Source organism: Rhinoderma darwinii, chromosome 5 (assembly GCF_050947455.1).
Source record: "Rhinoderma darwinii isolate aRhiDar2 chromosome 5, aRhiDar2.hap1, whole genome shotgun sequence".
NCBI classification, from domain to species: Eukaryota; Metazoa; Chordata; class Amphibia; order Anura; family Rhinodermatidae; genus Rhinoderma; species Rhinoderma darwinii.
Window position 1 is genome coordinate 167,260,067 of NC_134691.1, and position 19,452 is coordinate 167,279,518.

The following is a 19,452-nucleotide window of genomic DNA, read 5'->3' on the forward strand; positions in this document are numbered from 1 at the left end:
AATTTATAACATTTCCATGTGCTGGTCACTAGAGGGAGCAGTTCCCAAAATTGCAGCATGGTCAATGTGGTAAAGCAACCTCATTGATTCATGCTGCAAATTTGGGGTAGACACACTCTCCTCTAGTGTCCTCACACAATCCCCCCTCCTTTTGGCTAGTGCCAGGAGAAGAAGGGGTTTGAATCTTCAAACCTCCTACACTGTGTGCCGCCATTTTCTGAGCGACTGTACAGTGTAGGAGGATTAGATACAGGGCTCAGCAGACAGTATAACACGAACATAATACACACATCACATACACAAACATAAATTACCTGCTGCCGCCGCCTCCGCTAATCTAAGCTCCTATTCCTTGCGCCTGAACATATGGTCGGAAGCCACGGCCGGAATTCGTCATCTGACTGTCTGGCAGCGGCTTCCGGTCCACATGAAAATTGCGCCGGATTTCGCTCTGCGAACGAGCTTTATTTTGGTCTGTGTGAATGCGGCGCATGCGCCGTTCCCACACAGACGGCGTACGCTTCTGAGTATGGAACGGCTCCCGTTCGCATTCTCTATGGGGTTGTATGTGCCGTATTCCATCTCTGTATGTGTCCTTAATCGACACATACAGAGATGAAAAAAAATGACAGCCCCCATAGAGAAGTAAAAGTAAGAACACAGTAAAAAGTAGTACATGAGAACACAAATAAATCAAATTTATGTCAATATTATATTAAAAGCAATGATAAAAAATAAAAAAATTCATGACACCCTCCCTTTAATATCTTATGCTCTTCAAACCTCTGCCTGCTTTCTTATCCACAAAAACACAGCATTGTGGGAAAATGGATTAGAAGAGCAGTACAAATAAGAAGGAAAGCATAGAGGCTCCACTGACAAGTAAGTGGAAATGTGGCATCCAGAACACAACCATGATAACAATTAGGTAACGCAAGTTAAATGCAATCAATAAATATATTACAATTAAAAACTGAAGGGGTAGGATGTATAATTATAATTTCACACTTGCTTACTTTTTCATTTTTAAGTCATGAAAAAGTCATGGAGAAGCTATCCTTAAAATATACGTAGATAATCCACTGAGTGTTTTCGTTTACATCTTTTTTCATTCCTAATTCAGACTCAGCAGAGGAGCTAAAAAACCTCCACTTAATATTTAAAATGGTGAAATAAACGGTCTCAAAACAACTGTAAATATATTATTCATTGGCTGGAAATAAAATGTAATGGAACTGATAAATTCTGTTTTTAAATAGTGATGTACATTCGTTTCTCACCTAGAGAGAACAAGCGGTTCTTCTGTCACAGGGGGACTTCCAACATATGGTTCATATGAACCTGGGCAGATGCAACTAATTCCCAACATAAAAGTCAACTCGATCACTCATTCTGCTATGAAATCAGAAATGAGCAATGTTGCAAAAAGTGCTTAACCCCTTCCCGCCGCAGCCCTTTTTCAGATTTTCATTTTAATTTTTTCCTCCCCACATTCCAAAAGCCATAACTTTTTTATTTTTCCGTCGATATAGTACTATGAGGGCTTGATTTTTGTGGGATGAGTTGTAATTTTTCGATGCACCATTTATTGTGCCATATAATGTACTAGGAAACGGGAAAAAAATTATTTGTGGGGTAGAAATTAAAATAAAACAACAAATGTTTTTGCATGTCTTTTTTATGGAATTCCCTGTGCAATTAAAACAACATGTTAACTTTATTCTGTGGGTCAATATGATTACAGCGATAACAAATATATATAGTTTTTTCTATATTTTACTACTTTTACAAGTAAAAACCTAAGTGTAAAAAATAAAAGTTGTTTTCTGTCGCCAAATTCTGAGAGCCATAACTTTTTTATTTTTAAGTCGATTGAGCGGTATGGGGGCTTATTTTTTGCGGGATAAGCTGGAGTTTTTAATGATACAATTTTGGGGTACATGTGACGTTTTGATCACTTTTTATGGGAGATGAGGTGACCAAAAAATAGAGATTCTGGCGTTTACAAGTTTATTTTTTTACGGCGTTCACCATGTGAGTTAAATAATTATATATTGTATTAGTTCAGACTTTTACGGACGCGGCGATACCAATTATGTTTATTTTTTTTTTTTTTTACTATGCTCTAGGGCGAAAATGGGAAAAGGGGGGTCTTTTGAACTTTTCATTTTTTTATATAAAAAACAACTTTATTTTACTCATTTTTACTTTAGTCCCCCTAGGGGACTTCAACCAGCGATCGTTAGATCGCTTGCACGATATACTGCAATACTAATGTATTGCAGTATATCGTGATTCTGACAGGCTTTCATTAAGCCCTGCCAGAGGCAGCGCATAATAGGAGCAGAAAGATGGCAAACCTGGGGGGTCTTCATTAGGCACACAGGCAGCCAAATGTCGGGAAGGGGTTAAAGGTATACATGCAAATATATGGAATTACAAGACAATAAAGTAAATTTCAAACATCAGTCATTATTAGTAATTTGACACAATACTAATGGTGGTCATAATATGAACTATTGATAAATGTCAGGATAATAAAAAGATTATAACTGTAATCAAAGGCACTGGGGGGAATTTATCAAATGTTCTAGGCCAGTTTTTCCTGGAGTAGAAAAGTTTCAAATGCCGCAAAAGTCGCAATTTGCGCAAAAAATGTTTACTTTTGCAGCATTTACGCCGCTCACGGTACTTTACCAAGAGTGGACAGGGTTTAGCAAAAGGGGACGGAGCCATCCACAACCCAACATATTTACTATAATTTACGCTAGAAATTAGAGTAAAATATAGTGCAAATCTACGTCAGCTCGTAGTGCATCGCCAGAGAATTGCCTAATTTATTTATTTATTGCCTCTTAATAAATTAGTCGCATCTTACTGCAGCACTTTTTAGATTTAGGCTACGTTTACACGCTTAACAAAAAACGGCTGTAAAATATGGAGCTGTTTTCAAGGGAGCATACCCTCTGATTTTCAGCTGTTTTTATGCATGAGGCGTTTTTTTGATGCGTTTTTTACAGCCGTTTTTCTATTGAGACAATGAAAAATAGCTCCAAAGATCGCTTAAAAAGTGACATGCCGTTCTTTTTACGGGGCGTTTTTTTTACGCCGTTTTTACAAACGGCGAGTAAAAAAACACTCCCCGTGGGAACGAAACGCCACTTTCCCATTGAAATCAATGGGCAGATGTTTGGAGGCGTTCAGCCCCCCGTATTTTCAGCTGTTTTTCGGGGCTTTTACGGCCTGAAAAATGGCTGAAAATAGGCCGTGTGAACATACCCTCAGACTGGAGTATAAAACGCCAGTCTTAAAAATTACCCCATTGTCATTTTATGGCAAAACAAATACTTGAAAACAATACTTGAATGTTTTTTTTTGTAAGATTAAAAACACAGAAAAGTACTGAATGCTCACCAGATGATGCCACCACAGCTCAAAGTCAGAAGTAGTCATTTTCCATTGTCCTCATGTAGTCCAGCTCTGTGCAGCACCGTTGTTTTCACTTTCCTAGAGCTTGCTGTACAATTCCCAGGATTCCTCTGTCCTGTCACAGATATTGCCAAGATTTACAGCTTCATACATGCCCCTCCATTACAAGGTGTAATGTAGTGCTGTAATTATTCATTCTCTGCTACTGAGACACAGCTCTGCTGTTCAGCTGCTGGACTTTGCAGTTCAGCATGTGAAACAAGATCCCTCCAGAGACAGGAAGGGAGTTGGGAGATCCGGGAGCAGTGAAGATAAGAGGGATGTGGAGTGTGGCTTCTCAAGTGGAGAGGGGAGATAACCACGAGTTCAGTGTACGGAACGTCACACAAGCAAGTAGATTAGCAGACCTCCCAACTGTCCCGGATACAGCCGGAAAGTCCCGGGTCCAGCGGTACAGTCCCAGATTTCAGCCACTGTCCCGGAAGGAACTGGCCAATGTCCTACACCATGTCGACATACCCCCTCTCAGCCCATCACTGTGGTGTGCAGCTCACTTTCCCACTTCTGCTGTTGCCCTTACCTGCAGTCACTGGTGTGTCCAACTTTCTGTGCATGCAGCAGGCACCTCCTCTCTCTCCCCGAGGATCAGCTATAGGCTACAAGACGAGTCATCGGCAGGTTTGTTTCTGTTTCTCTGGACTCACAGAGAAAACGCTCAGCTTATGATTAATTAGCACACAGCGGCTACAGCCCACAGCGGATTATTCCTAAAACTAAACACATTCTATAGTTCTAAAGGGAATCAAGATCAGAGATTACTACATTCTCAGCCAGTCAATAGTGACCACGGCACCTAAGTGCTTTTTCATAGGGTCCAGGGTGGGGGCTCCCACTTTAATACAATCGGTATCCACACAATACATTCACGGGGTTCGGATAACTTGCCATGGCAGCCAGGAGCCTAATGGTATGTTCACTCGACTTCTTTTCGGCCGTTTTTCGGGCCACAAATGGCCAAAAAACGGCCCAAAAAAATCGGAAAGCAGAACACCTCCAAACATCTGGCCATTCATTTCAATGGGAAAAACGGCGTTCTGTTCCGACGGTGAATTTTTTTTACGTGGCCGTTTTGAAAAAACGGCCGCATAAAAAAATGCCCCCAAAAAAGAAATGCATGTCACTTCTTGAGCCATTTTTGGAGCCGTTTTTTCATTGACTTTATAGAAAAACAGCTCCAAAAACTACCGTAAAAAAATGCAGCGAAAAACACGAGTTGCTAAAAAAATTGCTGAAAAGCAGGAGCTGTTTTCCCTTGAAAACAGCTCCGTATTTTCAGACGTTTTTTGCTAAGCGTGTGGACATACCCTAACAATGGCCCCCAGGTCTTGAATATATGACTCTAATTGCCCCTGTCTAATTCAGGGCTGCCTGTCAGACTAGCATAAGGAATTGCAATACATTATACAAATGATCAGGAGACAGAATGTTCATGTCCCATAGAGGGACTAAAAAAATTTAAAAAACAAACTGTGTTTTCCTTTACAAAATACTTTATAATGGGGAAAAAAACACCTAATTAGTATCTCCACATCCATAATGATCTGTTTTTTTTTTTTACAAAAATAAAACATTATTGTTTGTAAGACAAAAGTCTTTATAAGATGGTGTGATCAGCAGTGGGAGAATACACATTAGTCATGTTACGTGAGGGAGGAGGCTAGGAGTGATTGGACTGAATCTGTCCCTCTTTCCATTTCTTTAAAGTTGGGAGGAATGTATCAGCACCAGTCATGTGACTGCATGTGAGACTGGCTTACAGAGACATTTCAGCTACAGACAGTACAACAGTAAGTGACTAATCTTACTGCAGTTAAACCATTTGCACACAATTTGTGACGATCAGACAACCCCTTTAAAAGTAAAACTAAGGGGACAGTGATTCATGGTAATACAGGTATTATAAATGTATATTGACTGTATTTATAGAATCTAAATCCAAGGCCAGTAACAGCAATTGAGAAAGCTCAGCAAATACTGGAGCCAGCAACACTTGTGAAAAGTAAGGGGGCGCACAGACCACCAAGGCATTCCACTGTCCAGAACATGTGAGGTAGACTAGGGGAACACTTTGATTCTGTTGTTGTACGTTAACTTAAAGAGGTTGTAATGGATTAGAAAAACATTGAAGAGAATGGGGCTGAACTGCAAAACCACATGCAACCTGTGGATAGGTGTGGCACTGTTTTTGGAAGAAAGCAGCCATGTTTTTCTTATCCTGGACAACCTTTTACTTAACATGGAGGTAAATAATTACAGGAGAAGAAAAGCTTACAAAAATATTACAAGTGAACATAACCTACATGTTTTACAGTTTAAGGCCAGGCTCACACTTTGCAGATTTGTTGTTAGTTTTTACACTTTATTTTGCACTATGTTATAGCCTAAAAGAAGAAAAGTTTAACTGAAAGCTTTTTATATCTCATTTTTCTATGGAGTTCCAGTTAGGCTAAATTCACTCTAGTACCGTATAACCTGTTCTTAGGCCCCATGCACACGAACGTGCTTTTGCGGCCCATGCATGGCCCGGGAGCCGGCACCGCAGAAAGAACAGACATGCCTTACGGCCGTCTTCTGCGGTCCGGGCTCATTGAAAATAATGTGCATGGCCCGCGATTCGTGGGCGGCTCGCGGCTGACAGTTCGCAGCCGGCCGACCCGAAAATCACGGCCGTGCACATGGCTACGGTCGTGTGCATGAGGCCTTAGATTAGAATAACTGATAAAAACGGATCAGTTGAAAATCCCATAAAAATCAATCTGAATATTAATTGCATCCATCAACATCCGTTTGTCCATTATGTTAGTAATCCATCTTTTTTTTTTACATAAATAAATGTGCAGAGTAAAGAACTTTTAATGTGTTAAAAAAAAACTGATGTCTAACGGTTGGGTAATTTTTATCATTGGCTTCAATGTAAAATGGATACAAATAGATTGTAATCCGTTTGCATCCGTTATTTTGATCTTAATGTGATTTTTAACTGATCAGTTTTTATCCTTATTCTGATCCAAAAACAGATCATAGTAAGGGATTATACAACACACGTGTGAACTTATGCACCAAAATGCAAGGGTGAAAGCAGGTAAAAATGGTAAAAATATGCAAACTATAAACATTTCAATCTTAATTTTATAATTAAAACATATTGGTAAAAATGGTAAAAACACGATCCATTGCGAGTACAGATGGTGGGGAAAAGTATTCTTCATGACACCTAGCTACAGATGCACAGCAGAGTTGGAAAGTACATCACATGCCTATGACTGACACTGACTCAGACTTGCTGTGCAGATATAAGAAAGCGTCCTGTTTTTCCCCCTGTACATTCAATTAAAGACACAATTCACCAACAGAACATAAGGATATTATAAATTGAATTGTAAAAGATAAAAGCAGTTGTCCTATTTGGACAAACCTTTCTACAAATGAAGCTGCCGAGGCGATCAGCTTATCTCTGTGGGTGCAGCTTCTCTAAATTGTGCAGTCACTCATGAAATGGCCAATGCAGAAAAATCTAGTATTCCATGGAACCCATTTAAATGGATGAGTGACCATGTAATACGCACTGCCGCCAAGTCCGCCAGCGCGGGAGCTGCTCTTTGCAACGACTATTTGCTCCAGTATATATATATGTCTATATCTATATAGGCGTAGATTTATATACGGTATATTCAGTGAAAATTGTTAGGATTAAAAATTGCACCTTCGACACCATACAATCCATTGGACTGGAACTTCTTGTTTCATTTGTGCGGCCAGTCTGTTTCTAATGAGTAGCACGGACCGGGCCACATTACATCCTACGGCACTAGCTCCATAACTGAAGACAGGAGCCAGGAGGCAGAGTAGGAAGTTTTCTACTGTATCTGTAAAAACATCCAGCAGCATGGGTCACGGCCGGTCAGCTAATCAAGTTATATGGAACATAATATATAGACATTATTGTGAACTGTCCTGCACCGGACGCACGATAATCGTTTTTCTGTAAATGGAGGTACACTTGAGGTATACTTTAGAGTAAGCCCTCGGTGCACAAAGTGAACCCTGAGATCAGCTGTCTAATGTGGAGAGAAGTAGCAGCAGATGACTATTTTGTTCACATCACCATTCGCTTTCCGTTCCGGGGTTCCGTCGGAGGTTTCCTTCGGGTGAACCCCGCAACGGAAAGTGAAACCACAACTTCCATTTCAGTCACCATTGATATCAATGGTGACGGAAACATCGCAAATGGTTTCCATTCGTCACGATTCCGGCAGGTTTCCGGTTTTCCGACTGAATCAATAGCGCAGTCGACTCTGCTATTGATTCCTTCGGAAAACCGTAAACCTGCCGGAATGGTGACAAACGGAAACCATTAGCGATGTTTCCGTCCCCATTGATATCAATGGTGACTGAAATGGAAGCTGTGGTTTCACTTTCACTTTCCGTTGCGGGGTTCACCTGACGGAAACCTCCGACGGAACCCCGGAACGGAAAGCCAACGGTGATGTGAACAGGCCCTAATTCACACATCTTGCCTGATGTTTCGGCTTTGCGGAGGACCAATTCCTTAGAAGCCCTGTAGATGGGGAATATTTCTGCTCTGCTGCTTTTCTCTCTTTACTGCTTCAGATTAACTCATAGACACTTACAGTTTGCTTATACAAGCTCCCTATATGCTTATCCATACAAATTGCACATGGCAGATGAAGTTTAATGTAGATAAATGTAAAGTTATGCATCTGGGTACCAACAACCTGCATGCATCATATGTCCTAGGGGGAGCTACACTGGCGGATTCACTTGTTGAGAAGGATCTGGGTGTACTTGTAAATCATAAACTCAATAACAGCATGCAGTGTCAATCAGCTGCTTCAAAGGCCAGCAGGATATTGTGGTGTATTAAAAGAGGCATGGACTCGCGGGACAGGGATGTAATATTACCACTTTACAAAGCATTAGTGAGGCCTCATCTAGAATATGCAGTCCAGTTCTGGGCTCCAGTTCATAGAAAGGATGCCCTGGAGTTGGAAAAAATACAAAGAAGAGCAACGAAGCTAATTAGGGGCATGGAGAATTTAAGTTATGAGGAAAGATTGAAAGAATTAAACCTATTTAGCCTTGAAAAAAGACGACTAAGGGGGGACATGATTAACTTATATAAATATATTAATGGCGCATACAAAAAATATGGTGAAATCCTGTTCCTTGTAATACCCCCTCAAAAAACAAGGGGGCACTCCCTCCGTCTGGAGAAAAAAAGGTTCAAGCTGCAGAGGCGACAAGGCTTCTTTACATTGAGAACTGTGAATCTATGGAATAGTCTACCGCAGGAGCTGGTCACAGCAGGGACAGTAGATGGCTTTAAAAAAGGGTTAGATAATTTCCTAGAACAAAAAAATATTAGCTCCTATGTGTAGAAATTTTTCCTTCCCTTTTCCCTTCCCTTGGTTGAACTTGATGGACATGTGTCTTTTTTCAGCCGTACTAACTATGTAACTATGTAATATCCTACACATACAGAGCAGTAGTAGGAAAAAACATGCACAGGGCAACTAGAAACATTTAGGGCTATTTATCAATAGTGTCAAATGGCACAATTCGGGCCAAATGTATCACAATGACGCAGAGGCATAATATTGGTGACACTACTTTTCCCAAGGCATACAGAATAATTGAGTAAATCTTTTGCATGCAGTAGCTTGGAAAATGCCTTGTATGAGTGGGATATCCCCGGAGACCAATGTGCAAGCTGTTCTTTATAACAGCTATACATTCACATAAAGCAAAATACATAGCATGTAGAGCAGGCTGTATGGATAAGTGAGAAGTCCGTGAGAAATTCTCCAGTCTCTAAATCCCACTTATCAGACTGGGAGGCAACATAATTACTATACAGCGCGCAACAGCACGGCACTCTGCACTCCCACTAGTTGCCCTGCGTGCTCTATCTGGTTCACAAAATAAAGAGATTTATAGATGTTTTATTTTTTAAAGGGGTCTATCTGGTGACACATTCTCTTTAATTTGAAAAAATTTATACTTTTTTTGTGTGAAAGGTATGCAAACACAGGCCATATGTTTGCAATGTAAATGTTTTTTATATATATGTATATATATATATATATATATATATATACTGTATATTTATTTATTTTTTTACATTTCTGATATGCGTTATTACATCTATAGGCCACCTATGCATTTTTCTTTACTCACAAAATAATGTTTTCGGGACCAAACTTGGTGTGAAACCTGTTAGCTGCAAACATTTTTATAATAGTTTGGAGAGAAGTTCTTGATTTGCAGGCCATGTTTCTGGGTTGGCAGCTCTTCTTTTCTCCCACAAGCCACTCATGTAGTTACCGGTAGAAGATTCTGGCTTTATAAAACATGTAGTAAACTAATGTGAGAGACTGAACTTTCCACTTAACTGTCTCTACTTTATGGCATTCTAATCCAACATCTAGATTTAATACCTGAAGAAAAAAAAACAATACCTTGCCAACATATTGGTAATCTGTTCCCATATATTCCTCAAGAAGAAAAAACTGATTCCACATCCAGCTTCTTTTAGAACGACTCCTTTCCAAGTCATTTCCTTGGTTGGGTTCTGGCTCCTCTACTGTTGGTTCTGCACTAGGAGTAGTCCTTTCTGGAAGAGGAGTTGTGCAGCTTTCCTGGGGCAGACTAACCCAAAAAACAAGAAATAAAAAGCATCCCAAAGTCCTCATATTGCGGTAACAAAGATGTGAGCAGAAAGCAGACACAATTGAAGTTTCCTTTTAATTCCCAAACCAGGTTATTTCTTCTATTGTATTCAACATCAATCTTCTAGCTGTCCCATTTCTAGTTCTCTGACTCTCAGCGGATATCTGCAAGAAAATCCAACAGAAATTATAATTTGACATTACTGGACCTACAGCTGTACAGTTAAACAAACAATAAAACCAACTAAAATGTACCTTGCTGCTTGTGTCCCCTCTGTGATGATTGCAATGATAAAATGAGGCTACGTATTTTAAAAATTCATGGAAAACATCAATTCGCTTTAGGAATATGTCTTTTTTTTTAAACTGATTTACAGCATGTCTATATGCTTCTGCTTATGAGGAGGTGAGATAAAAATGTCTATCAAGCTGAGCTACACTGTGATGTGTACCATAACAGCAAGATAATTGTATTCTGTACAGAGATACAAAAGGTTAAAAAGTGGGCCCGAGTGTACAATGCAATAGCCAGGGGGGGGAACAAGTAGAGAAATGTAACTAAAATACAGCAGAACGCACTACATCTGAAAAATGTCCTAATAAGACTTGTGCTAACATTCATTGTACGGCAACACAATACAGCTCACCATACGGTGAATTTTTATTTATTTTTTTTGTTAAACAAGTTGACTGTAATATTGAATAAAAACATTTTTCATTAAATTACACTACACTAGAGATAAATGGAGTAACCTCCATGAATGACTTTAAAATCACTTAGTCAGTCTGGCATATAACAGTGTTTAGGTATCTGAATGCATTGGTTTAGTTGTTGGTAACTGTTTTATCTCCACTACATTATGTATGTCAATGTACAGCTTAGTGTTAGGAGTTTTTTATAAAACATGTCCAAACAAAATGCTATAGGCAACACTTAGGCTGGGTTCCCACGACCTATTTTCAGGCGTAAACGAGGCGTATTATGCCTCGATTTACGCCTGAAAATAGGGCTACAATACGTCGGCAAACATCTGCCCATTCATTTGAATGGGTTTGCCGACGTACTGTGCCGACGAACTGTCATTTACGCGTCGTTGTTTGACAGCTGTCAAATGACGACGCGTAAAAGGACTGCCTCGGCAAAGAAGTGCAGGACACTTCTTTGCAACGTAATTTGAGCCGTTCTTCATTGCATTCAATGAAGAGCAGCTCAAGATTACGAGCTTCAAAGACGCCTCGCATAATACGAGGAGGAGCTTTTGCGTCTGAAACGAGGCAGCTGTTTTCTCCTGGAAACAATCTGTCTTTTCAGACGTAAAAGCCACTCATCGTGTGCACATACCCTAACACTTTTTCTTAGGACAGTTTTCCTGCTTAATGCGCTTTGGCTTAAATATTGAGTTGAGAATCCGCACATGTAAATACTAATTTACCGAGCACAGTACCAACTAAAAGTTTTCTGGACAGGTCTGTATAATTGTGGATGATTAATAATAAATCTCAGCATATGATACATACTGTATCGGCAACTACTATTATAGCAAAGTAACTAGCAAAAGACATACCAGCGAACCATCATAAACTTCAGGTAAGATGAAGCGCAAAAGGGAGGAAATTGATACAGTAAAAGAAAAAAAAAATTAAAGGTTTTTCTCTACAGGAGCTAACATAAGGGCTGAGAAGACAGCTTTTGACTGCTTTAACAAAATACTCTACCTGCCGGACCTGATATCGGGCATGGAGAGGACACTATTGCATGCTGGGCCGAGACAATTGCTGTAGCAACCATATGATGGCCAGAGAGTATGCACGGGAGCTATTCTAATTAATAGAACTGTACCATCTCGCATACAATAGAATCTATCCACCCTACGGAAATGTCAGGTAAGACAGAAGATGATAACCGGAGGTAAACTTTAATCATTAAATGTTGCTTATATAGCCCAACATATTCCAGAGCACAGTAAACAGATTGAAATGACTTAGACCCTATTTCCAGTGGGGCAAACAATCTAAATCCTTTCTTTCAGACTCAAACGCTAGGATCAATTTCAAAGCAGTCAAAGGATGCATTTAAAGGGAAGGTGTCATGATTTTCTTTTTTTTTTTTAATTATTATTATATTGCTTTTAATATAATAAATGTGCCGCTCCCACACAGACCAAAACGAAGCTCGTTCCTAGAGCGAAATCCGGAGTCATTTTCATGTGGACCGGAAGCCGCGGCTGGACAGTAAGATGACAACTTCTGGCCGCGGCTTCTGGCCATATGTTCAACAAAGTGAAGGCGCAAGGAAGAGGAGCGTAGACCAGCGGAGGCAGCGGCGGCAGGAGCAGGTAATTTATGTTCGTGTATGTGATGTGTGTATCATGTTTGTGTATGTTCATGTTATACTGTCTGCTGAGCCCTGTATCTAATCCTCCTACACTGTGCAGTCGCTCAGAAAATGGCGGCACACAGTGTAGGAGGTTTCAAGACATTCAAACCCTTCCTTATCCTGGCACTAGCCAGAATAAGGGACGGGGGATTGTGTGAGGACACTAGAGCGAGTGTGTCCACCCCAACTTTGCAGCATACATCAATGAGGCTGCTTTGCCACAGTGACCATGCTGCAATTTTGGGAACTGCTCCCTCTAGTGTCCAGCACATGGAAATGTTATAAATTAGAATCTAATTTATAATATTTCCTGACTTGTGAAAAAATTAAAACAATGTGTAATCACTTAAAGAGACTCTGTCACCACATTATAAGTGCCCTATCTCCTACATAAGGAGATGGGCGCTATAATGTAGGTGACAGTAATGCTTTTTATTTAAACAAAAACGATCTATTTTCACAACGTTAGGAGCGATTTTGGTTTATGCTAATGAGCTTTCTTAATGCCCAAGTGGGCGTATTTTTACTTTCGACCAAGTGGGCGTTGTACAGAGGAGTGTATGATGCTGACCAAAATAGAAATACGCCCACTTGGGCATTAAGAAAGCTCATTAGCATAAACCAAAATCGCTCCTAACGTTGTGAAAAAATATCGTTTTTTTTAAATAAAAAGCATTACTGTCACCTACATTACAGCGCCAATCTCCTTATATAGGAGATAGGGCACTTATAATGTGGTGACAGAGCCTCTTTAAATACTAATTGTTTAACTGAAAAAAAAAAAAGGTCTTCAAGTGTAAAGATCAGTCTAATATCTAAAACTAATAGTAGAATTATCTAGGTTATGGCCTTTTCTGTTACTTCTTATTGATATGTAAGACAGACAATAAGGAGATGGGACAGAAAAAATATTGATTCCTTGAATTGAAAATGTATAACTAGAAAACCATGGACAGCAAGTGGATCCTTGTTTAGAAAAAGCCTAATCTTTTACAGATGACCTGAATAATAGAGGAATCTTTTTTCTAGCACATTATGAGAAGGTCCATTCTATTTTAAAGACATGTGGAATAAAAAGAGCTGTGCCAGTCACTGCACTGGTTGCCCATCCCCTTCAGAATAAAATTCAAACTTATTACTCTTACACACAAAGCTCTCCACAGTGCTGCACCTCCTTACATCTCCTCCCTCATCTCTGTCTACCACCCTACTTGGGCTCTACGTTCTGCCAACGACCTTAGATTAAAATCCTCCATAATCCGAACCTCCCACTCCCGTCTCCAGGATTTCTCTCGTGCTGCACCCGTCCTTTAGAATGCGCTACCCCAGACAATCAGATTAATTCCCAATATCCACAGTTTTAAACGTGCCCTGAAAACACATCTATTTAGACCGGCCTATAACATTCCCTAATCTGACTCCTTTCCATGTCCCTCCTTTTACATTAGTCATCAGAATAAGATTCCCTCACACTCCTTCTCTTCATGTCCGTCATACACGTATACTGGCTGGTGACCGGCTCATGCAGCTTTATGTTACCACCCCATGTGTATAAAAAAGGCCGGACAATTGTACAGAACAAACATTGTTACACTTTGTGTCTCCCTTATTTCCTCATAGATTGTAAGCTCTTGCGAGCAGGGTCCTCACTCCCCAGGTTTGAATTGTAAATGAACTTTGTCACTATGTAATGTCTGATATTGTCTGTTTCATGTTCCCTCTAAATTGTAAAGTGCTGCGTAATATGTTGGCGCTATATAAATAAAGATTATTATTATTATTATTATTAGTAGGGAAAAAGGAAGAGGATGATCAGGAACAAAATAGTTGTGTGCAGTCACAGAGATCATGAGCATGTCACTGAGATGGCTGGAGAAAACCCATTCCTATTGTGGAGACCAAATCTATTTGACTAAAAAAGAAAATATATATATTTTTCTAAGAGATTGCAATAAAAATACTGTAGTTCTTAGTATCTCATATAAGGCAATGGTCTTCTCGAAGTTTTATGGTAACTTTCCCAATCATTTCTTGCAAATAGTTAAATCGTTTATTTTGCTGGCTAAACATCTACTTATAAGAAAATACAATGGAGCTTAATATGAATCTAGGAATAATTGTATAAAATATGATCATGTCGTAAAGATACTTTAAAAAAAACTTGGTTTTGCACTAAATATTGGACTTGTCCTTTCCTCAAATCATTAATAAAGCATAGTTTGTAGCTGTAGTGTCACGTTAGCAATGGAGAGCTGACAAGTAAAACTAAACAAAACTGATTCTACACAGAGGTTATCATTAATAGAACAAAAAAAAAACTACAAGACAGTTGCTTGATGCCCAATGAAATAGGGTCTCAGCATTCGAGTCACACTAATAATTATGTTGTCTTTTTAAACCTGTCACCCAGCTGGTGGGTCATTCAAAATCTGTCCGAAATCGTAGGACCTGAAATGTGCAATTGTCTGGCACTGCAAGATTCTCTCCCTTCCCCTCTGTTTCTACTGCATCCCTGCTCTTTGCTTCTCTCTCTCTGCCCTATTATAACCACCATGACATTAATGCATGCTGCTCTATTCTCCTAGGTACAATTACAGGAAAAAGAAGACAGTATGATCTGCATGCACTAGAAAATTAAACCACATGCCGCCCAATAGTGTCATAGAGAAATTTTATATAAATATATCTCTCTCTCTCTCTATATATATATATATATATATATATATATATATAGATATATAGATACATATATATATATACATATACACAGGACTTTATTTTAGCTAAATGTACCATTTGCATTGTTAAACATTGCAACCATTTGCGGACATCGAGATGATGTATTCTCTCAGCATTTAAACAAACTTGCAATTTACTGCTGGCAAAGGTAAAGAGTGTCAAGAGTCTGCCCAAGCGATTGGAAAATGAGACAGTACACAGGGGTTACTGTATCCACAGGAACAGCAGAATGTCCTATTAGAAGCTACCAATTAATGACTATGACAGGAGCCGCTGCAATAGTGGTTGTAGTTCCAGCACAGAAACATGTAGTTAAGCAGTTCCCAAGAAAACATCTGCTTTTTATTTCATTAGATGTGACTAATCAGCCTGTTTCTGCCAAATACAGCAGGCTTTATAATTAGTTACTTACATTATCATTACTGCCGTTTAATGTCCACTTAAAAAATATCCAAAATATTACAACTCTCAAAAAAATATATATATATTTTTTTTTTTATTGACTGCTGGATAAATAAATAAGACAGTAAAGTAACAACACCTTACGGAATAAATTGACACAAAGACATTGTTACTGCAGGAAGCGCTACGATTTCTTTGACATTTATTACTAGTTGCCGAGCACTTGACATATAGTTACCATGTAGGAAGTGACAGTAAAGGTTTTCTTGTTTTACCATCTCACCATGCGTTGTCTGGTAAACTTATTTAAGCTACAAGAGATACAGCAAAATCCTAATTAAGGAGGAAGATGAGAAATGAAATGATCTTTCGGCTGCTAATCCAATTGAGGTGTGCATGCGGAAAGCCGCGCTCCGTTCATTTTCTTTCCAACTGTAAAGTTATTGGGCAATAATTATATATAAAGCATTTCAGGAATGTTGGCACAATTATAAATTCAAGCACTTTATAGGTTAATAAATCCTGTTAATTTACTTGTCCCATTCACTTGCAGGTCCTGTTAACACACTGCTAAATATACAATAGCAATGGGATGAAAATCAATATTAATACCTGTGCAATGAAAATGAATAAGTGCACTCTTGTTCATGAGTAACCTATGCAGATTTCAGATCCATCTAAAGTAGGTCATGGAAAAGTATAAATTCTGTAATAAGTCCCTGGGTTTATTGGGCAGCTCAATAGGGGGATTTAACATTTCTCATTGAGTAATTTTAACGTCTGTTTCCCAACTCAAACTTTGGTTATTTTGGCTTTTCTCTTTGGACTCCTGCCTCTTTGTGAGGTCATTTATATTTTATCCACTACTTTTAATGGGGACCTCTTACATCGATGTTGTCCTTCTGATTGGAGCCATACAATAGATTCTCAATATAAAGCTGTTCATCATTTCTAGCCATGGCTTAGAGTCTATCTTCCTTCTGCACTTAGAAATCATTACTGGGGATATAGAACAGGGATTTCTAGTAAATATAAGTAGGGGAACATTTCTGAATTTGTAACATTCATATAATATCCCCTTTTTTAAAATCAAACTGGAAATTGTAAATGGATTAAATATAAAATCAGTTAACTCCATGTTGTACCAACGGACAAGTTCTGTCCTTCTGTATTATCTTCAATAATTCCTTTTATTTATTTTTCTTCTCCTAGCCTATACGCTCTCCTTTTATTCTCATTTTTTTGTATCCTTAATAATTTAGTCTCCTCTTAAACCTGCTTGTTTCTTATTAAAGGGGTTGTCTGGGCATTGGGCGGTTTTTTATACTGATGCCCTATTCACAGGATAAGTCATCAGTAAATGATCGGTAGGGGTTCAACACCCGGACCCCGCACCAATCAGCTGTTTCGGCTGCCTCTGGCACCAGAAGTTTTGCAGTGGTCGGTCCCGGAAGCAAATGGCTCTGGCCAATGTATAGCGGCTGAGCTGCAACACTGCAGCTCTGCTCCTATTCAAGTGAATAGGAGTAGAGCTGCAGCACGGCCGCTATACAGTGGTTGGACGCATCTGCTTCCGGCACCGACCACTGCATAGCTTACGGCGCCCGGAGGCAGCTGGAACAGATGATTGGTGCGGGGTCCGGGTGTCGGACCCACACCGATCATTTACTGATGACTTATCCTGTGGATAGGCCATCAGTATGAAAAAACGCCCAATGCGCAGACAACCCCTTTAAGACTGGCATATGAAATACCAGTCTCAAGGGTAGTTCCATGCCTTCATGCTATATGCATTGATGTTCTGGATAGGGATGCATGATGCATCAAAACTTCGATACTGTTTCGATACTGTGCATCTCCAAATGGTTCGATACCGTTGTTTCATGTATTTTGATACTAAGCTGTGCAGCCGCACAGCTCAGTATAGTAACACATGAATCTATGAGAACGCGGCTGCGGCTGTGTGACATGTGTGTAATACAGTCACTGCCCCGCTCCTGAGTACTGACATCAGGATGATGCGATGTGGCCAGCGCTGCACAAATGAGCGGCGACACTGAAGACAGAACATGGCGGGCGCACTGCAAAACACCCCCATGTTCTGTCTTCAGTGCCTGAACCGCCGCTCATTAGTGCACCACCGGCCGCATCTCCTCATGCTGACCGCGTGCGCACTTACTGTCAGGACCGGGGCAATGGTTGTATTACACAGCCGCAGCCCCGCTCTATAACGGCGGAGATTAGAGAAACCTCTCATCTGCACCGCTATTCCCCTGAATGCTGCGATCAAAGCTGACTGCAGCATTCAGGGGAAAATGAGAAGGGGGGATGCCCCTGGATCGCATCACAGGGAATTCCTGTGATGCGATTGAGGGACATACCATATATGGCCGGACAGCCCAGGGTCTATTGAAGGACCCCAGGGCTGTCTTACCATATTTCCTGTTAGGGAACACTTAGGTAGGTCCTAACAACTGCCTGTGTACTATACGTACACAGGCTAATGTACTGGCATATATCTGATATATGCCAGTACATTAAAGTTTAAAAATAAAGTAGAAACAAAGTAATATTAAATAAAAAAATATATACATACCCCTTTTTTTACAATAAACATTTAAATAAGTCTCAATACATAAAATATACACATATTCGGTATTGGCGCGGCCGTAATAACCTGCACAACAATTTTTTTGTGTCATTTATGATGTGTACGCTGTAAAAAAATTAAATAAAAACTTGTTTCACTTATTAATGTAAGGCACGAGGTGTGATGAATTAAACCTCCATGTGCCTCACATTTAGGCCTGATTTACACGAGCGTGTGCGTTTTGCGCGCGCAAAAAACGCTGCATTTTGCCCGCGTTTGTACTGCGTATGCACTGCGTATACGCAGCGTTGGTGCGTTTTAAACTCGCGCACGACTAGCGTTTGCATCGCGCGTAAAAAACGCAGAGGGGATTAGTGGGACGCCTGCCTACAAATAGGCCAGCTGGCCCAACCCCTGCTTGCTGGTAGAAGTCTGTTTCGAACCTTATTTCCGCCTCTGCAGAAACCACAGTGTGTGTTTTTCCCTTCACGTTGGAATCGCCTTGACACCCAACTATTATGGCTTCGCCAGCGCTGGCGCGTGTGCTTCTTGTCTGGATGATCTCACGTCGGTTTGGCGAGCGCCGACACATGCTGCAGCACCAGACGCCTGGAAGAAGTCGCATTTGAGTTCATCCACTTGTGGCCCAACGTACAATAAAAGGCCATTTCCATACCCTGTATGAGGACTTACGCCGGCATCCAGACAAATTTCGTGCCTTCTGCCGCATGTCTGTGGCCACATTTGACCTTCTGCTTGAGCAAACTCGCTCTGGTCTCACCTACCAGAATACCAACATGAGACGCTGCATTTCGGCCGAGGAACGGCTGCTTGTGACCTTGAGGTATGTGTGAAGCTGCTAGAACTTAGTCCATGCCGCTGTCTGCTTCACCAGCCCCCCACTAACATGTGTTCTGCCTTTCTTTTTCTTTCTCGTTCTTTTCTAGATTTCTGGCCACAGGCAATAGTTATCATTCGTTGCATTTTGAATTTCTTTTGGGAGTCACCACCATTTCCTTAATTGTCATATCCACCTGTGACGTGTTGTGGCAGAGGTTCAAGAGCACGGTCATGCCTCAGCCCACGACAGAACAGTGGCTAAGTATTTCAGAGGGATTTCTTAGAGCTACTGAATTTCCAAATTGCATTGGTGCCCTTGACGGCAA

The 19,452-nt window shown here is 40.2% G+C and overlaps 1 protein-coding gene across 2 annotated transcripts in view; it reads right to left on the reverse strand.

The window, feature by feature from the left end:
- Positions 1 to 19,452, reverse strand: part of LOC142651717 (cadherin-6-like) — a 283,558-nt gene that overhangs the window by 154,729 nt on the left and 109,377 nt on the right. For both annotated transcript variants that reach the window (XM_075826744.1, XM_075826745.1), the window contains one exon: positions 9,969 to 10,343. In XM_075826744.1, coding sequence (XP_075682859.1) covers positions 9,969 to 10,202 — 234 coding nt within the window. In that variant the 5' untranslated portion in view covers positions 10,203 to 10,343. The remainder of the gene's footprint in view (positions 1 to 9,968; positions 10,344 to 19,452) is intronic.